General features: G+C 39.8%; 1 protein-coding gene across 2 annotated transcripts in view; it reads left to right on the forward strand.

Moving 5' to 3' along the window:
• Window positions 1-17,919, forward strand: part of PLXDC2 (plexin domain containing 2) — a 411,410-nt gene that overhangs the window by 328,075 nt on the left and 65,416 nt on the right. For both annotated transcript variants that reach the window (XM_048837970.2, XM_048837969.2), the window contains exons 8-9: window positions 2,269-2,364; window positions 3,202-3,283. In XM_048837970.2, the coding sequence (XP_048693927.2) occupies window positions 2,269-2,364; window positions 3,202-3,283 (178 nt within the window). The remainder of the gene's footprint in view (window positions 1-2,268; window positions 2,365-3,201; window positions 3,284-17,919) is intronic.

Genomic DNA, 17,919 nt, shown 5'->3' on the forward strand with positions numbered 1-17,919 from the left:
CAACCTGCACTGTTCACCTCTACTAATGACAGAATGCTGCCAGGTTCATTTCCAGTGCCATCATTTCTTTCTATGTATCCATTTGCCTTTTTTTTTCTTTTTTCTTTTTTTTTGACAGACAGGAGCCAGATTTAAAAAAAAAAACCAAAACAAAAAAACAAATGAAAGCTTCAGGCATCAGCAGGAATTCATTTCAAACACATTCCATGATTGCTTTGATTTGGCAGGTGCTTCTCTTGGACAAAACATTCTGGGGGAATATATCCTTCACTGCTGGCAGATCTACCCAAACCAAGCCCAGATTAGTTTCATCTTGGCAGGGTTTCCTAGCCTGTACCTTTGGAAGTCTGGCAGGTATCAGAACATCCACAGCAGATATCTTATCTTGCCAGGATCTGCCTACTATCCAATCAGAATGGTTTTGTGGTAAAAATATATAAGTGTACCAACTTAAAAAGCTATCACTGCATCCAAGATAAAAACAGAGATCCTCCACCAGGAGTGGTTCAATGATAGCAGAAGTCAGCCTCAAATAAATAACAAGTTGAGTTAATTGGCAATGGCACCTTAAGCCTTATGGAGAGTTAGGTAGAAGTATTATTGTCTGCAAGCAAGATTCTGACTATTCATGCCTAAAAGAGCTTGTTCAAAGAGGAGAACAGAGAGGCTGTCCAGTGCAGTCGCTTCACAAAGAATCTTGCCAGGGCAGGGCAGGATTTCACATGACATCCCAGCCCAACCCTTCTTAGGGCTGTCTTCACTGCTCCTTCAAGCAGGTTGCTTGCTGGTTGCTTTGACAGCTTTTGCTTGCTGTTGGTGGCAGCACATGTACTTGTCCTAACAAAGCTCACATACTCAGGCCAAACTGTGCTCTTCAAGCACAGTAGCTAGGTGTATCTCCAAGTGCACTCTAGCACATCTTGTAGGAATTCATATTTATTGCTGTTAATGTGTTTATTTCAATGTATAATAAATATATAAGTAAAAACTTTTTGCATCTGAAAGAAGTGGCCATGACCTTCTGACCAGAAGAAGCTGGGGAAAATACTTTCTTTTTGTCACAGCTGCTATATGATTTCCTAACAACATTTGGGGATGCAACAATACTCTTAAAGTCCAAAGCAGAATGGCTGATAAAAACATGTCCCTCACACCAACCATATGGCTGTGCCCCATTTGCATGGTGCAGAATTGGCAACACAAGGCTGCCTAAGCATAGATTTGTGGTTCTCTGTATTATTTTCTCCTCCCATCAGCTCAACTGACAAAATTGACCAAGAGAATCCATTAATCCAACGTCTGAATCTGCTCATTTGTCTTCTGTCCTAATCGTACTGAAGTGAGAGAGTTTGCAGTGATTTAAATGGAAGCTGGATCAGGCCTCTGACAAACAATTAACCTTGAATCCAAGGCCTATGGAAATGGTCATCATTATAATGTAAGACCAGTAGTATAGTCTATCCTTCTAATTTGCAAATGTTCTGGTCTGCTTTGCAGCCATACACTTAATATCTGGAATATTGAAGATGACTAGAATAAATAATACAACAGTGAATAGGAAACTAACAATCAACTGATTTTTCTTTTTACATTTCCCTTCTGTTGCTTTGGACTTGTGTGTTCAAAGCCTGTCTAAACAGTACACTTATAACTTTGCAGAGAATCTTCTGCTTTGAGAAACATACCTGATTTCAGTTTACGGAGTGATTTCACATGCAGCTGCCTTTTTAGTAACACTTTTCTTAGCTCCTTTAACATTTTTCATTTTTTTAATATTAAAAACGTTCTAATCCAATACTTTTGAGCAAAGGCTGCAGTATTAAGATGTGAAGTAGCTTCCAGCTAACAAATAAATTAAGTGATTAAACCATTTTTGTTTGCACATTTTGAGAACAAATGGCATTCCGACAGTATGTTTCTATAAGCCATCTAGCTTGGGAAACATCTTCTGGGGGTAAATATCTGAAATATAGTCTAAAATGAATTTGAGTATCAGCTTTAGAAGTTCTGCCTAAATGAGTTAATGAGATGGCTGAGAGCTCATTCAGCATTTTCATAGTCCTTTATTGGTGAAAGTCTCTGATGGTTTCTCAAATGAATCTCCCACTCTAGAGCTGTTAAATTAAAATTGCGTCATGGGGGAAATGTGCTCTGTGTGTGTGTGTGTAGTATAGCAAGCAACTGGTAAACCCATTGGTTTCTCACAGGATGCAGCTTGCAAAACAATAAGATATGAAAATATCTCCTCCCTGTTTTCCTCCCTGATAGATGTCCGTAGAAGAACGATTTATGAATACCACAGGGTGGAGCTACAAATGTCAAAGATTACCAATCTGTCAGCTGTTGAGATGATACCTCTACCTAGTAAGTAAAATTTAATATGGACAGGTCCAAAATAGTTGGAAAATGCAGCATTGCAAAATATTTTCCTAGAATCTGAGGGTTTGAAAACTTTATATAGCTGACTCAAGTAAGTTAACAGATCAGAGTTTTATCATAACTGCCAGAAGATCTTGAATGACAACTGCACTAAATGATTTTCCAATGAGTGTCTATATATCCATTGTTTGCTTCATGAAGAAAGGGAGTAAATTACAAGATTGTGAGTCAAACACAAAAACTTATGTGTGCAGTGCAGCCCAACTTAAATGAACACACAAACAAGTTTTGCAATTCATCCACCTTCTTTGCTCAAGGTAAGCCTACATTGTTTAGAAATCTTAGCATTTAAATGGCCAGCTGTACCACTATGATACACTGAAAGTAGCTATCACCCTTTTTTCCTAATCTAGTTACAGTTCTTACACACTTTCCTGCCAGTCTTCTTATCAGCATATGTCTAAATGTTAGCTATACCGAGAAATGTAAGAATGAGAAGGAAAGAGATTTAAAGAAATAACTTAATACTTAACAGTAAAATAAAAAATTAGCAACCTGAGTGAAAGGAGGTTTTTGGAAATGGGATTAAATTTACAAATGGAAAACAAATTAAATCCTGAAGATCAAAATTACCTTCTCTGCATATATCTGTACAGTACATGCTAACAGGCTATCTTTTATATGTCATGCTGCACATCTGAGAGCCCAGTGATCGCTTAAATATATTTTTGGAGAGGATTTATTCTTGCTTTGTACATGTAGTAAGAATTGTCTATAAGATTAATAGGTGTATTAATATTTATTTATTTTTCCATCTCCCAGCCTGTCTCCAGTTTAACAGCTGTGGTTCCTGTGTCACTGCCCAGATTGGCTTCAACTGCAGCTGGTGTAATAAACTCCAAAGGTAAAGAGCCTTGTTTCTTTGGCCTTTGATATACGGCCGTGCTCAAAATGTATTCAAAAAAAGTTTGACCTTAAATGATTCAGAATATAGGACTTGTTCTTTTGGGAATTTATTTGCTGAGGAAAGACAAGGGGGATGCTTTTGGCATTGTAATTTACAGTATCATCCTAAAGTAATATTGTTCATCACTATGAACCTCAGCAGCTCCCATTATCAGCAACACATCACTACCCCATTTAACTTTAATAAAGAAAGCTAGGAAAGAAGGGCCCAAGGGCTGACAGAGCAAGCATATGTTTCTCAGAGTTCCTACCATTATTTCCATACTCTTATCTGAAGTTCTAATTATCTTTGGTTTAAAGTAGCCGATAGAAACCATAATTAAATTCATATTTGCTCCTTGTATGTCATCAGAAAGAAATGTCACTGCATGCAGAGACCAAGGGGCGAGTATGTAAATGTAGCTATAAAAACCTGCTGGTCCCCCAAACAGGGATGAGACTGACACAACTAGGAGTTTAAAAAAAAAAAGTCTTTGAGCCTCTCATCATGTTTAGTGAACATTTTGGGTCTCATCATCCCCTCACTGCTACATTCACTCTGACAGTCATGTCAGCTGCAGGAACCATTTGGAAGCTTTATGGAATAGCTGAAGTGTAAAGAGCATAATGACAACTCTGTGATCATGGCTTTTCAAAAAGTTCTTCATTTGCTGACCTTGGTATCTAGAATTAAACAGCCATTCAGTTATGTAAAATACAATATAGTTATGGATGTGAATTATTTGTGTTTTGCTTTTCAACCTCAGAGATTAAGGACACAAGTCTTATTTATAAAGTGTATGAATAATGAAAGGAGAAAAGGCTATTAGCATTTTAAAAGTGTGCAGTTATTTAATAGGATGCTGAAAGACAGGCAAATAGTTGATGAAGGCGGTATGGAATTAAGAATTTGTGGTAGTTTATATTTATATTTTCCTAAGCCGCTTCACTTGAAGTAGGTTTGTATCAAAGCTTGCTGCAAATCAGTTTTGTCCACTTATTTTGCCAGACAGCCTTGATAAGGTATTTTATCTACATCAGATTGTATCATGCAGCATGACAAATGTTGTACAGAATAAAAATATACACCTAGTAGCAGGCTATTCCAAGGAAAGGCTAAGTGAGCAGGCCTTGTAAGTGTGCCCCAGTTGCTTGGTGTGAAGTTTAGTCTTAGGATTTGTTCCTGCTTACACTGAAGCATGAACATGCATTGACTTAGTTAGAAGCAAGATCTGATGCTTTGGGATCATGTTGCAGTCCTCCTTGCTCAGGTGAAACACCCACTGGAGTGAGTGGAGCTTTGTTTGTGGAAACAGCAAAAATTGGTCCGTTTATGAAAGTAAAAAAACAAAACCTCCCAGCCATTGTTGTGAAGTTTCTGAAGCATTATGCTGAGCTACCAGAGCATTAGAAGTGCTGCAAAAAAGGCTTAATAAATCAATTCAGCCACTCATCAGTGGCAAGTATGGGGGGCGTGAGACTTCGATTTCTATAGAATATAAGTTTTCATTAAAGAGATTCTTGTCCTTCTGGTTGTAGATCACCTTCTATCAAGTATGTAACCTAGTACTATATGGTTTTCTGCAAACAGACAACTCCAGTGCTGTTACAGTGCTCATGGCTTTGACAAGAGGTGGTAGAGTAAAACGAATAACATGGCACATTTGTCGCTGCTATTTCTGGGTGGGAGTGAAGCTGTCAGTCATTTCATGCTACTTGGGCTTGGGAAATCTCTGACTAGCAGCAGAGGCAGGATCTGAAGTTATTCATGAGAAGGATAAAAAAAAGGAGACTAAGGTTATGTCTACATACAGAAATTGCACTAGCTTAAATACAATTCATTTAAAAGCTGGTTCTATCATTTAGCTTGTGTTTGTAAAATTACTGATAAAAAGCCAGATTCAAACCAATAGAGGAATGTCCACCCAGGAATTTGCACCTGTTTAACTAAATTTGTTTTTAAACTGATTTTTGTTAAACTGATGAAACTTTATGTATGGATCAGGTCTAAGAGAGGGGAAGACTAACAGAGACCTCTTTGCTCTCTCCAATTCTGCCTGCTGCCAGGAGGCTCGGGGAAGAATAGAGCAGTGGAGACACCTCCCTTAACAGTAGCTAGGAGGCTCTGAGAGAGGAAAAGAGACAAAAAAGCTCCTTTCCATTAGCAACAAAGGAGGTGGGGCTTCAAATTTATCAGACAGCTACTAGCTAGAGCAGGGATGGGCAAACGTTTTGCCCCGAGGGCCACATCTGTGTGGGGAAATTGCATGCAGGGCCATGAATGTAGGGCTGGGGCAGGGGGTTGGGGTCTGGGAGGGAGTGCGGAGTGTGTGGGGGGGTGCAGTGTGCAGGAAGGGGCTCAGGGCAAGGGGTTGGGGCACAGGACAGGTGTGGGGGTATACGAGGGGGCTCAGGGCAGGGGGTTGGAGTGCAGGAGGGGTGCAGGGTGCGGCAGGGGGTTGGGGTGCAGGAGGGGTGCAGGCTGCAGCAGGGGTCTTAGGGCAGGGGGTTGGGGTGCAGGAGGGGGCGTGGAGTGCAGGAGGGGGCTCATGGCAGGGGGTTGGGGTGCAGGAGGGGTGTGGCAGGGGCTCAAGGCAGGGGGTTAGGAGGCTCAGGGAAGAGGGTTGGGATGCAGGATGCAGGAGGGTTTCGGGGTGCAGGTTCCAGGGTGGCAGCAGCACACAGCGAGGCTACGACAGGCTCCCTGCCTGCCCTCGCCCCGCGCTGCTCCCAGAAGTCTCTGCAGCCCCTGGGGGAGGTGGGGGCAGAGGGCTCCGTGCTCTGCCCTCGCCTGCAGGTACCTCCCCGAAGCTCCCATTGGTCGTGGTTTCCCATTCCCGGCCAATGGGAGCTGCAGGAGGTGGTGCCTACAGGCGAGGGCAACGCGTAGAGCCCTCTGCCACACCTCCTCCCTCCAGGGGCCATAGGGACATGGTGCCAATACCACGGGCCAGATCCAAAGCCCTGACAGGCTGGATTCAGCTCGCGGGCCGTAGTTTGCCTACCCCTGAGCTAGAGCCTGGTACAAAAGATGGACAGTGAATTCTCCACTGCTGTGCACCTCATGCAGTCATTTACTTGGTAATACAGCACTGTTAGATCAAAATAGTGGCAATGTTTTACACCCTCTTTGCATAGCTGTAAATGACATGGAATTGCCAGGCAGGATCAAGGGAGAGCACCCTGATAGAAACCTCAGCACTGGAGCCCTGCATGAGGCTATTTTTTTAATCCCACTCTCATCCCACCCCGTAATACCCACTCCCACTTCCACCTGCTCCCGCATTGTTTCGTGCAGTTTTATCCCACTCCCACCTGCAAAAACTTTAGATCCTGAACATTCCTCAACAGACAGATTCCCCCATGCTCTTAAAATAACCAAAAACAAACAAAACAAAACAAAAACATGGTCAGTTAATATTAGGGCTGTCAATTAATCGCAGTTAGCTCATGCAATTAACTCAAAAAAATTAATCGCAATTAATCACACTTATAACAATAGAATACCAATTGAAAGGTATTAAATATTTTTTTATGTTTTTCTATGTTTTCAATATTGATTTCAATTACAACACAGAATACAAAGTGTACAATGCTCACTTTATATTATTATTTTTGCTTACAAATATATACACTGTAAAAATGATAAAAGAAATAGTATTTTTCAGTTTACCTAATACAAGTACTGAAGTGCAATCTCTTTATTGTGGATAGGGGTCAGGGCAGTCAGGAAGCCGGGGGGGGGGGTTGGATAGGGTGTGAGGGTCCTGGGGGGCGGTCAGGGGACAAGGAGCGAGGGGGGGGTTGGATGGGTTAGGGGTTCTGAGGGGGGCAGTCAGGGGTGGGAAGTGGGAGGGGGCAGATAGGGGGCAGGGGCCAGGCTGTTTGAGGAGGCACAGCCTTCCCTACTCGGTCCTCCATGCAGTTTTGCAACCCTGGTGTGGCCCTCAGGCCAAAAAGTTTGCCCATCCTTGGCTTACACAGAGACTTGAAGAAGAGCTCTGTTTAAGCTCAAAACCTCCTCTCTCTCTCTCTCACCAACAGAAGTTAGTCCAATAAAAGATATTATCTCACCCAATTCCAAAATGGGCAGTTCTGAATAACTATAAAGCATAAAATATCCAATGGTGTGCAGCATGAAATGTAGCTGAATGGTGTCAGAAATTTAATACAATGCATAGTAGTAATTAGGAAGCACATTACAATGTATCAATCATCAAATGCAAGTTCTGCTCTCAACTTGCAAAATGTTTTCTCCTTCCCAGCATCTTAGATTGCTTTATGCAACATTTTGGTCCAGTGATTCTCTTATGTTATCCGGCCACTCTTCAAAGACGTCCACATTGTCCAAAGGATGATTATTTTTACAAATTACACTCATTGCCTTCTTGCCTTGATACTGTTAAGGGAGTGAATTCATTTTCACAGTCTAGCTTGCATTTCAAAGGAAGGTGATTTTGGAGCATGACAAATACACATCAAGTTCCCCAACACCCACTTTTGGGTAAACTCTTGCCATATTTTATAACCTGGTTGGCAGCTATATTTTGTGTTTCTTGACAGCAGCAAAATGCTCCAAATCATGAGCTTCAGTTCCAGCAAATATTTTTGTTCTTTAAAAGCCAAAATTAGCTTTAGTAAAATATTTCACTGTTATGTGTGGTAAAGGAATACAAACTCGATTAAGATAGCTGAATTTCCTGGTCAAAAATTGCTAAGGATAGATTGTTGGGTGTGGCTTCATCCCAAGTACTCCATTTTTTCTGTGAACCATTGTGTATCAATTGTAATTCTTGTAAAATAATACAGCCCTGGATTTTTATCTCCCATTGGGATAAATATTGTACCTCTGCAGTGGAGCAGAATCTATTTGGGAAAACAGATAAAATACCACATGAACTATTAACATAGGCATTTTGAAAGTGCTTAAGAATATACAGAAAATTAATATTTAATTTTGGAGGGAATACTTGCAGAATTTTTTCAAGTAGTCATAAGAAGGTACTTTGGAAACTACAAGACAAGCCCATCCACAATAATCAAAATTGAAAGACTTTTGATGAGTAATGGATCTGACTCCTGTAAAGTAGATAATGGCCCTAAAAACTGTTTTAACAGATTGAGTCAAGAAACAGGACAGAAAATAACAGAATCTCCTTCCTTATACTCAGAGTCCATAGAGGAAGGCAATTAACATTTACTGTGATACCCTGAATACAGCATTTAACTTGGGCATTGGGAAGTCCTGCCATTGTCAAGTAAGGAGCAGGGAAGCAGTGAATTTATTTCCCAGTGATCAGAATGTGATAAATCAAGATCCACAAGGGGCTTCAATGGCCATTGAAATGGTCTCCGAGAGAAGCAAAGAAGCTGGGGCAATAAGCAGATATTCTAAAGTGAGATTGCTTAGAGCATGTAAGCTAATAAACAAATACCAAACAAGCATCTCTTCAGTATAAAGTAAAACTCTTTTACACTCCCACAGCCCCTTTTTCTTCAGGACAGCATTTATCAAAGCTACGTTACTACTAAACACAGCATTCTGTATTTTTTGTCTCCCATGCACAGTACAATACAATTAAAATTTTATATTGTGTCATTCGTATGACCAAGCACAGTTGTTACAACAATAAAATCTTTATTCAAAGGTCTTGTCTACCCAGAAGAAATCCACCAGCACAGCTATTCTGGAATAACTATTCCAGCATGATTTAGCTATTCCTGAATAACTCTCCTGCATGGACACACTATTCTGGAATAAAAATGATTTTACTTTTTTCAGCAGAATAGAATGTCCACATGGGGAGCTATTCCGGAATAGCTATTGCAGAATACCTTAGTCCACAGAAGCTATGCCGGTAACTTTCCCCATGTAGATGAGACCCAAGAGTGTGAAAGTAGACATGAATGTGAGGCCAGGGTAGACAATAATTAACTCCAGGGCAGGGTGCTTGCTGACAGCTCCCCAGTTGTACACTGTGGGGAAAAATGGGATCTGAGCTGAATTTTTGAGATGGGGTGTGAATGAAGAGAGGGTAGTCTGTTTTCGGTAGCTGTTCTGGCATCAGCAAAAAGATCAGCTTCCCACAGAGTGATCAGAGGGAGAGGGTGAGAAATAACACCCAGGGCTGTTTTTGGAGGGAACGTATATTTACTATAGAATAGTTATATTTAGTACTTGTATTACTTTACATCCATAGATCTAAATGTGTCTTACCCCGGTGCATAAACATTTTTATCCCCATTATACAGATTAGGAAATATAAGTACAGAAAAGTGAAGATTTAATTTTTTAAAAGCACCCCTAACTTTGGGAGTCACCACATTGGGTGCCCAGTTTCACACTCCCAGCAGTCAGGGAGAACCAGAAACGAGCTGCTTAACAGAAATGGACAAAACACAAAACTTGGCAGTAATAGGGGACTTCAACTACCCAGACATCTGTTGGAAAAGCAATATGGCAAAACACAAAATTTCCATTAAGTTCTTAGAATGTATTGGGGACAACTTTTTGTTTCAGAAAGTGGAGGAAGAAACCAAAGGGGGAGGGACGGCATTTTAGGCTTGATTCTGACCAACAGAAAGGAATTGGTAGCAAATCTGAGGGTGGAAGGCAATTTGGGTGCACGTGATCATGAGACGATAGATTACATGAGTCTAAGGAAAGGAAGGAGAGAGAGCAGTGGAATAAGGACAATGGACTTCAAAAAAGAAGACTCCAACCAACTCGGAGAACTGATAGGCAAGGTCTCACAGGAAGATAATCTAAAGGAGAGAGGAATTCAGGAGAGCTGGCAGGTTTTCAAGGAGACAGTATTAAAGGGCACAACTGCAAACTATCCTGATGCAAAGGAGAGCTAGGAAAAAAATAGTAGGAGGCCAAGGTGGCTTCATGAAGAGCTCTTTAATGACATGCGCGCCTCAGCGCTTTCCTGACTCTGGGCCACAGTGATAAGGAGTAGGAGAAAATAATCCTCTCTCATGTGCCGGTGTTGACACTAGTAATAGCACCTGTTATGCAAACCAGGAAGTTATTCTTGTGTTTTAAGTGATGTGCTCAGCACAAAGTCAAAAGTCCGAAAGGCTTTTGAGAAGGATCCCAGTGATGTCATGTAAAATCTTGATATTTCTGCGTTCTCTTTATTACAATCACATCTTCTACCTAAACCGATACTGAGGAAACACATTATTTTGCATTCCAAGCTGAATAACTGGAAGGGGGGAAAAGCAAGTTTGGGAACTTGCTCTTCTCAGGAAAATGATTTTAAACTGAAATATTATTTGATATTTTTTGTAGATACCTTTATAGTAGCTCCATGTTGATATACAAAAAATACCTTATCGCTCTACATTTAGATCTCTGGGTAAGCCGGAAATGTTCTTGCTTGCTTTTTTCTTCTTCTTTTCAGTAGCAGTTTCAAATATATTAAGGTTAGTTTTAAATCTGATTTTTGGATCTGAAAATTTCCAACATTCAGGGTGTTGGGGAGGGGTTTGTTTTGATTTAGACCTACCTGTACCATAAATATTTTCATATAAGCTTTTGGAGTAGGTTACTGTAATATAAATAATCAGGTGTGACCATGTTGCTTGTCCACCCACCCCCCATAAAAAAATTAAAAGAACAGAGCAGGGAGAGATATTTTATAAAGACACTGAATTAGATGAGAGTTAATAACATTAAAGGCCACTTTTTCAAAAGAGATCTGGACTAAAATTTCCAGTGCTCAGTATGCACAATCTGGGCCAGGCTCACAAAAGTGCTCAGTCAACACCCAGAAGCTCCCATTGTGACATGCATTATGCTAAACACTTTTGTAAATCTGGCCCTTACTGTGGATGCTAAGCTTTGTTGAAAATCGTGGCCCGTTTGTGTTGTGGTTGTGGTGTTCCTTCAAACTTCATAGATCCACCCTTGGGAGCATTGAGATGCAGGGAGGTGTCCATCGTCCAGTGTCTCACGTAATTGACCATTCAGATAGTTAAATCTGAATGATCCTGGCTCCTTTTTAAACACTTTTATTTTTTGTAATTTGGTGGAGTTTTCTTTCTTTTTTCCCCTTGTGCATGTTAAATATTTATAATCAGAATTAAGTGTGGGAGGTGTTGATTTATATTATGGATATTTTTACCGCAGCCCAATTTTAAGTGACAGCAATGAGCCACTATAACAAAATCAGGTACAAGATCTGATCTCTTGAGTTACAAAGAAAGAAAATGAAGAATTTGTACCGATTAAGTAAACCACCAGAGGCAGCATACATAACCCAATGAACGTTGTCGATTCATATACAAATGACAAGGAAAATCTAATTTGAAATGTTTTATAAGGGCTAGAGATTTCAAACAATGTGTGTTCCCTAAACACTAGCACATTCTAGCAGCATGCAGAAAATTATGAAAGTGAGACCCAATTTGCTGATCGTTTTGCTGCTTCAAGCAAAGAAAAGTGGGGGAAAATTGTCCAGATTCTGGCTCACTCTATAATTAATATTCCAGTTACAGTGTTTCTTTTGGGAGTGGTGCTAGAGTGGCTTTATATGAAAAATGAACAAACATGTAGAGTTCTAACATCTAGGTCTATTGTGGCAGTCTATTGATTCAGCTCAAATTTGTCCCTATGCTAAACTGAAGATAATGCTAGTGCTGTTTTTCCAACTTGGGGCCAGTTGCTGCCCAGATTATACCACAATCACATTGAAATTCATGAGGTAAAGAATTTGGCCCTTCCTTGAGGAGAGTGCTTTGATTTTAACACAGTGGTTTGTTTTCTTATTTTTTAGGGATCGTCTTGCGATAGGGAGGAGGTCTTTTAAATCAAGTGCAACAAGTGTCAGGAATGATAAGTTTTGTATGGGGAAATGTGTCAGCCCCTGATATGCTGCTGATAACTAGAACTGTATTTTATGGAGCAGAAAATTGCTCCACACCCAACTTCTTCAATTCCCTTCCAAGCTGCTTTTTTCTTAATTTGACAAGCTAATCTGAATGCATGAACTGCATGAAACTGTAAGGAAATTAGCATTCAATAATTGAGAATTTGGTATGCATGGCAAACCTGATGGAGTAAAGCAAGAAAAGAAAGCAGCACAGGACTGTTTAATGAACAAAACATTTCCTCAAACTGGGGTGAACTTAGTGATGTTTGGGATGTGATGAAGGGGGCCTTGTAAGATCTTAGAAATAGGTCTCCCACATGGGATGAAAATTCTGTCTTGAAGACAATGTAGAGTGAGTGAAGTTAAAGGTTGTCATTTACAAGTATCATCACTGAATACATATGATTATGAGTCCATAAAGCATTTATATTGAAAGTTAGCCTCTAGCCAGATGAGTTAGACTTTTATTGAGATTTATGCATTGATGAACTGCAGATAAATTAAGCAGTCCTTCTAATACATAATATCATTGTGTAGCTTTTAGTGGCAGCTGGACTTTATGAAATCATTGTAGAATTGCTGTGGAATCCACAGGACACAAATGTGTGGAGAAAAGCCAACTTACCAAATTATAGTTTATGTATACCTCATAGCTGGTCCATACAGAATTATTTTCTCGAGAAACACCCTGGCATTTTCCTACAGCCTTAGCTTTTTACATCCCTACATATTTCACTCCATAATGTTTCTTTCCTTCCTCACACCTTCTTCTTTTGCAGTCCCTTCAGGTTCTTCTGCTCACTGATAATCCCCAATGCCCAGCTGCTAAGAATGGATATCTAAGCCTGCTTGCACTGTTTTGTTAACGTGTCAGTTTATAGTTGTTATTCTCATCTAAATTATTTAGTGGATATGTTCAGGAATCCTGCTCCAGAACAGAAACCTTTCCATTCCTTCCTGGTACAGTGTCACTGAACAAGCTTTTACATATGTTATCAGCTCCTTCCTGTTGAGGCTACTTTCCCCAAAGCTCTAAGTCTGCTCAATATTGAAGAAGGTTCTTAAGAAATGTGGTGTTGAGTCCCAAAACCCTGCTATACTTGATTTTGAGTTTGTCTCCAAACAACTGGCCAAAAGGACGAATGATGTTCCCCCTTCTCTGGAATCCTACTCTTGTCAGGATCTTGCTTTTAAGAATGATTTCCTGGGAAAGTATAACAATAAACAGGAACAGAGCGAGAGACCCAGCCAAGCCCCACTACTAATGTTTCTTGGATAAACACGTCCTGCTCCAAGAGATGATTTTTATTTTCATTCTCCTTTCCTTGCCATTTCTCTTAAAGAATTATAGGGATTTCCTAATAGCCATTGCTTAGAGCTGTTGCTGTGGCTTCAAAGTCTTAGATTATTGGAAAATAATTTTTCATTTTCCTTTCAGTCTAAGACTTTCTGTGCTGTCTAGTTCTGCAAGAAATCTGGACACAGACTATGGAAGTCACTGCCAGATGAAATAACAATGGCCACCAGCCTTTGCTACTTTCAGACCATTTCAAAATCCATTTCTTTGACTTTTCTTTCCCAACATAGGCCTCTCAAGCATAACAGGGTCCTTGTTCCTGTTGTGTGTTCTGTAAAATAGGTAGGAGATTTTTAAAGACACAAAGGGTAATTAAACATTTAAATCCCGTTCACAGTAGGGGAGCTGAGTATCTAACTACCATTTGTGCCTTTGAAAATGTTTGTTTTTGCTGGCTGGGTTAGAAGAGAGATTATAACTCTTGTGTTTAGTTTTCATGGAAGATCTTCAGATACAATAGTATGAAACCCTAGATAAATAGCCCATTTTTTTACTAGAAACGCCTATGAAACATGATTCTTTTACATACCAGTAAGCTATTATTGCTCATTTATAATAATGGAACAAAACATTGAAAATGCCCAGTCTTTGATGAGCCATTTGTATCAGGAGTTGAAACTTCCATGCCAGCATAAATCTTTGAAGTCTCAGTACAGTAGAGTTAATTCCTTAATTCCTGCATTGTTTGCTTATCTTGGTACTGCTAAAGCCATAACAGTGAATGTGGCCTTGTTCTATTAAGCTGGCATGTGCCACTGGCTGAAATAGTCATTTGCTGGCAGAACTACAGCATGGTCAGTTGGCACAGCAGTTTCCACCATCACGTTTTCTTATGCTTGTTTTTGTACATGGATAGCTAGTATCACACCAAAGCTTGGAGTCAGGCATATTCCTATACAACAGGCACCTTGAGAATCTCAGGTGAAATGTGCTATTTAAATGCTATAATGTGGTGTATAAAGATGCTACAGAATATAATGTAATTACAATTAATGTAACAAACTCAACCCAGAGGTCTCGTGGTAATTCTGTTCATTGTCACTATCTGCAAATGGTTAGATCTAGTTATATCATAGGAAGAGTACAACTGATCCCTGACCGGATGTCTGGTATCACTCAGCCATGACCCCTGCTCCAGCAGACTGAAGAGTAGCAGTATCAGGCTTTGAAATGATTGCTGCCCCATACTTCCCAGGCAGAATGATGGTGACTAATAAGGAGTTTTTATGTCGGTGGATGACATTCATGGTTTTGACAGGAAGAATGTTGGGGGGAATATAATTTAAATGCAAATAAGAAGTCTGCTTATAAGTAAGCACTACTGGGCTGCAAAAATTCTCCCAATCAATTGCTGGCCAAATTTATAACCAAAGCATTTCTAATTAATTGAATTCCTTATTGTAATCCCAGCACAAATCTGTATTGTGAAAGACAGGAAACTAACTAGCTAGTTTGGTAGTCCTCATTTTCTTACCATTAATTTTACAGTGTTCATATTCAGCAATTCGCATGACAGTTTGGCTAGTGTTTTAGTGTGTACGTTACATTCTGACTAGATGGCCTGAAATAAAACAATTGACTGTCTGAATCTCATAGACCCAGATATCTGTTTTAGCCATGGATAAGCTGGGTGGCCACTATTTTGCTAAGTTCTCTTCTGGAAGGACTAACACATTAAAGCTGTGCTTCTGAAAATGACTTGAGCATAACTGTAGACATGTTGACACAGTAGTGCCCTTATAAATACCTTGTTTAAGGTAGGGGGAATTAAGGAAGATGCTGCTTTTTGGTGTGAAAGTATTTTTAATGGCATCATGCAGTACTTCAGATCCATAATGATTAAGTAAAATATTCATCCTATCTAAGGTTCCCTGAAAAGTGTCTTTAGGTAAACTTGAAGTCTATACAGCTGTACAGAGAATAAAAATATTAGAGATGAAGACCTACTCAGTCATTTAATTCATTCCCCTCCCCCCACAACTGGAAAATTGTTCTCTGTAACATATATATTTTCTAATGGTTGCCTGTAATAGCCTAGTTCTACTAAACTCTTCCAATATAAGCATTATCATATAGCAACAAATAAACCATTTGATTTTCACCTTCCAGATACCATAATGTATATTAATGTGTATTTCTAATGAGGAAACTGATGATCCCCAACTGTTCTATAATTCTTCAGAAATCTTGCTGAGTATTGACTATATCATTGGACTTTGCGCTCGTTTTAGGAAAAAGAGAGTGAGTTAGGTGGGAGGAAAAAACAAATACCTTTCTGAACTTAAAGGTGGCATCATCACAGCTCTCTGAGCAAAGTCAATCATAGGACATTTCAGCCCCTTTTGTTTCATTGCTCTCCTGGGTTGATTAATTCTTTGAGACTCTATAGCAGAGTTCCACATTGTTTTCCTTTGGCTCTGTTTTAATTATCCTCTGCAATTCATCTTCACAAAAACATCAGCATGAACATAGAGCTTCTAGAATTGTATGGATTCTTAACAAGAATAGGGAAGAAAAGATTTCCTATTCCATCAGGCTGCCTAATAAACCTCTTAAACATTGGCAGTCATGAAGGATCATCATATTGTGTAGATTACAACTCTTCCCTCACAGTCCCATCCTCCCATTGACCTCTTAACAACTCCTCCTCCTTGTAGCTGAAATCTCTGCATTACCTTTTTGAGTGAGTTAGGACTTGAGAGGGTAACATATCGTTGCAACACCTGAATGTTTCTATAATTCCCCTTTTATTGGTGTAGGCATCACTCCTCATTGATATTGAGATAGGCACGTTTTCTTTATTAGCTATTCCCGTTACACCATCAGCATAGTTTAGGATGGGTGTGAAAGGGATTAGACACTTCAATTTTGAAGGGACGTGTAGGCCTGCTTTATTGCAAGGAACAATTTTTTCTCCTTTAACTATCAATTCTTCCTGGTTTTCACTCTTTAAAGATGCGCCAGTGAAAAGGTTTCTAATCTAATTTCAGGAGTGGCCCTTCATGTGTGTTAATGGTGAAACAACTACAAAGGGAAGCTGAAAGGCCAGGATCCTTAACCAAGAAAGAGCTATGCATCCACTGATAATCTATAAAATCACTCAGGGCTTTTATTAGTAGCATATTACAAAATAAAAGTGTGAATGTAGTCCATGTAAAAATGAAGACCCTTATAGATAGCACTGGTTTGAAGCAGGCACAGTGTGAGCAGGCACTGGGCAAGATTTTTCATATAACTTTCCCAGTGCACCTCAGCTCTGATTTGCAACATTCCTCCTAATCTAGGCATCTTTAGAGCAAAATCCACTAGTTCTAATGGTTTGTACATTGAGTTTTTTAATCAAATGAAAACTCCTTGTTTTTGCACACTTGCCTGTTCCAGAAGTCAGGGTTTCTGGCTCCTACCCCTATTTATACACCACAGTACCTGCAGTAGTTTTTCTAATGACAAAAACTAAATCCTTATAATTTAACTCCTGAGCAGGCGTCTCGCTGGCTATTCCATCCTCTCCCTGTGGGTTTGCCTTTTAAGTAGGAAAAAGTTATGGTTAGGAAAATGTTAGGAAAACTGATACTACCATATGTAGGTCCTTTCTTATAGGGACCATTTAAAAAATCTGGCTGTAAGGAGAAAACACTTGCCTTGCCTGCCTGCGAGTGAAAACCTTTGTTTTATTTTTGTCACAAGCACTAGCATTCGTTCCTAGCAATCATAACATCCTCATTCCTCTCTGCTGCAAAAACCCAGGGTCTTCTCTCTGAAAAGCAGTCAATCTTTTTTACACTGATCTGTCTTCAGTGATTCTAACTTTATAGCAGCCATTGACAGAATATTTGTTTTGTCTTTCACCTCTACTCCCTGGGACTTTCTTGTGGCAATTTACAGTGGAGGTTTCTGTAAGAGAGTTGAATTCTTTCCTTTCAGAATGGGCAGAATGAGTGTTTCAAATTTGTACACCATCAGATAGAAAAGAAACAGGTCCACTCACTTAAAAATGAGAGTGAAGAGCTTATAAGGTGTAGCAGATAAGGTTATGGGGCCAAGCTCTGCTCACTTTATTCACACAAGTAAATCTCATTTCAGTCAAACCATTTTGCTTGCATGAATAGGGTCACCAGGATTTAGTCCATAATACTCAGTAATCAGTTTCTTTGTTTCTGCCTTTACAGAGGGATGTAGTGGAGGTCTCACAGTCTTGGGTCAGTTTTCCAAGGATGATGGTGAAGGACCTAGGTCAGAGTCAAATTAAGGTGACTTTAGACCTAAAGATTCTATTTTAGGCTCATACATTGCCCCAGGTCCCAGAGTCTTGTGATTACATCTAAATAGGAGCTCTCAGTTCAAAAGAAAAAAAAAAGT

Source organism: Caretta caretta, chromosome 2, assembly GCF_965140235.1.
Source record: "Caretta caretta isolate rCarCar2 chromosome 2, rCarCar1.hap1, whole genome shotgun sequence".
Classification (NCBI taxonomy): domain Eukaryota; kingdom Metazoa; phylum Chordata; order Testudines; family Cheloniidae; genus Caretta; species Caretta caretta.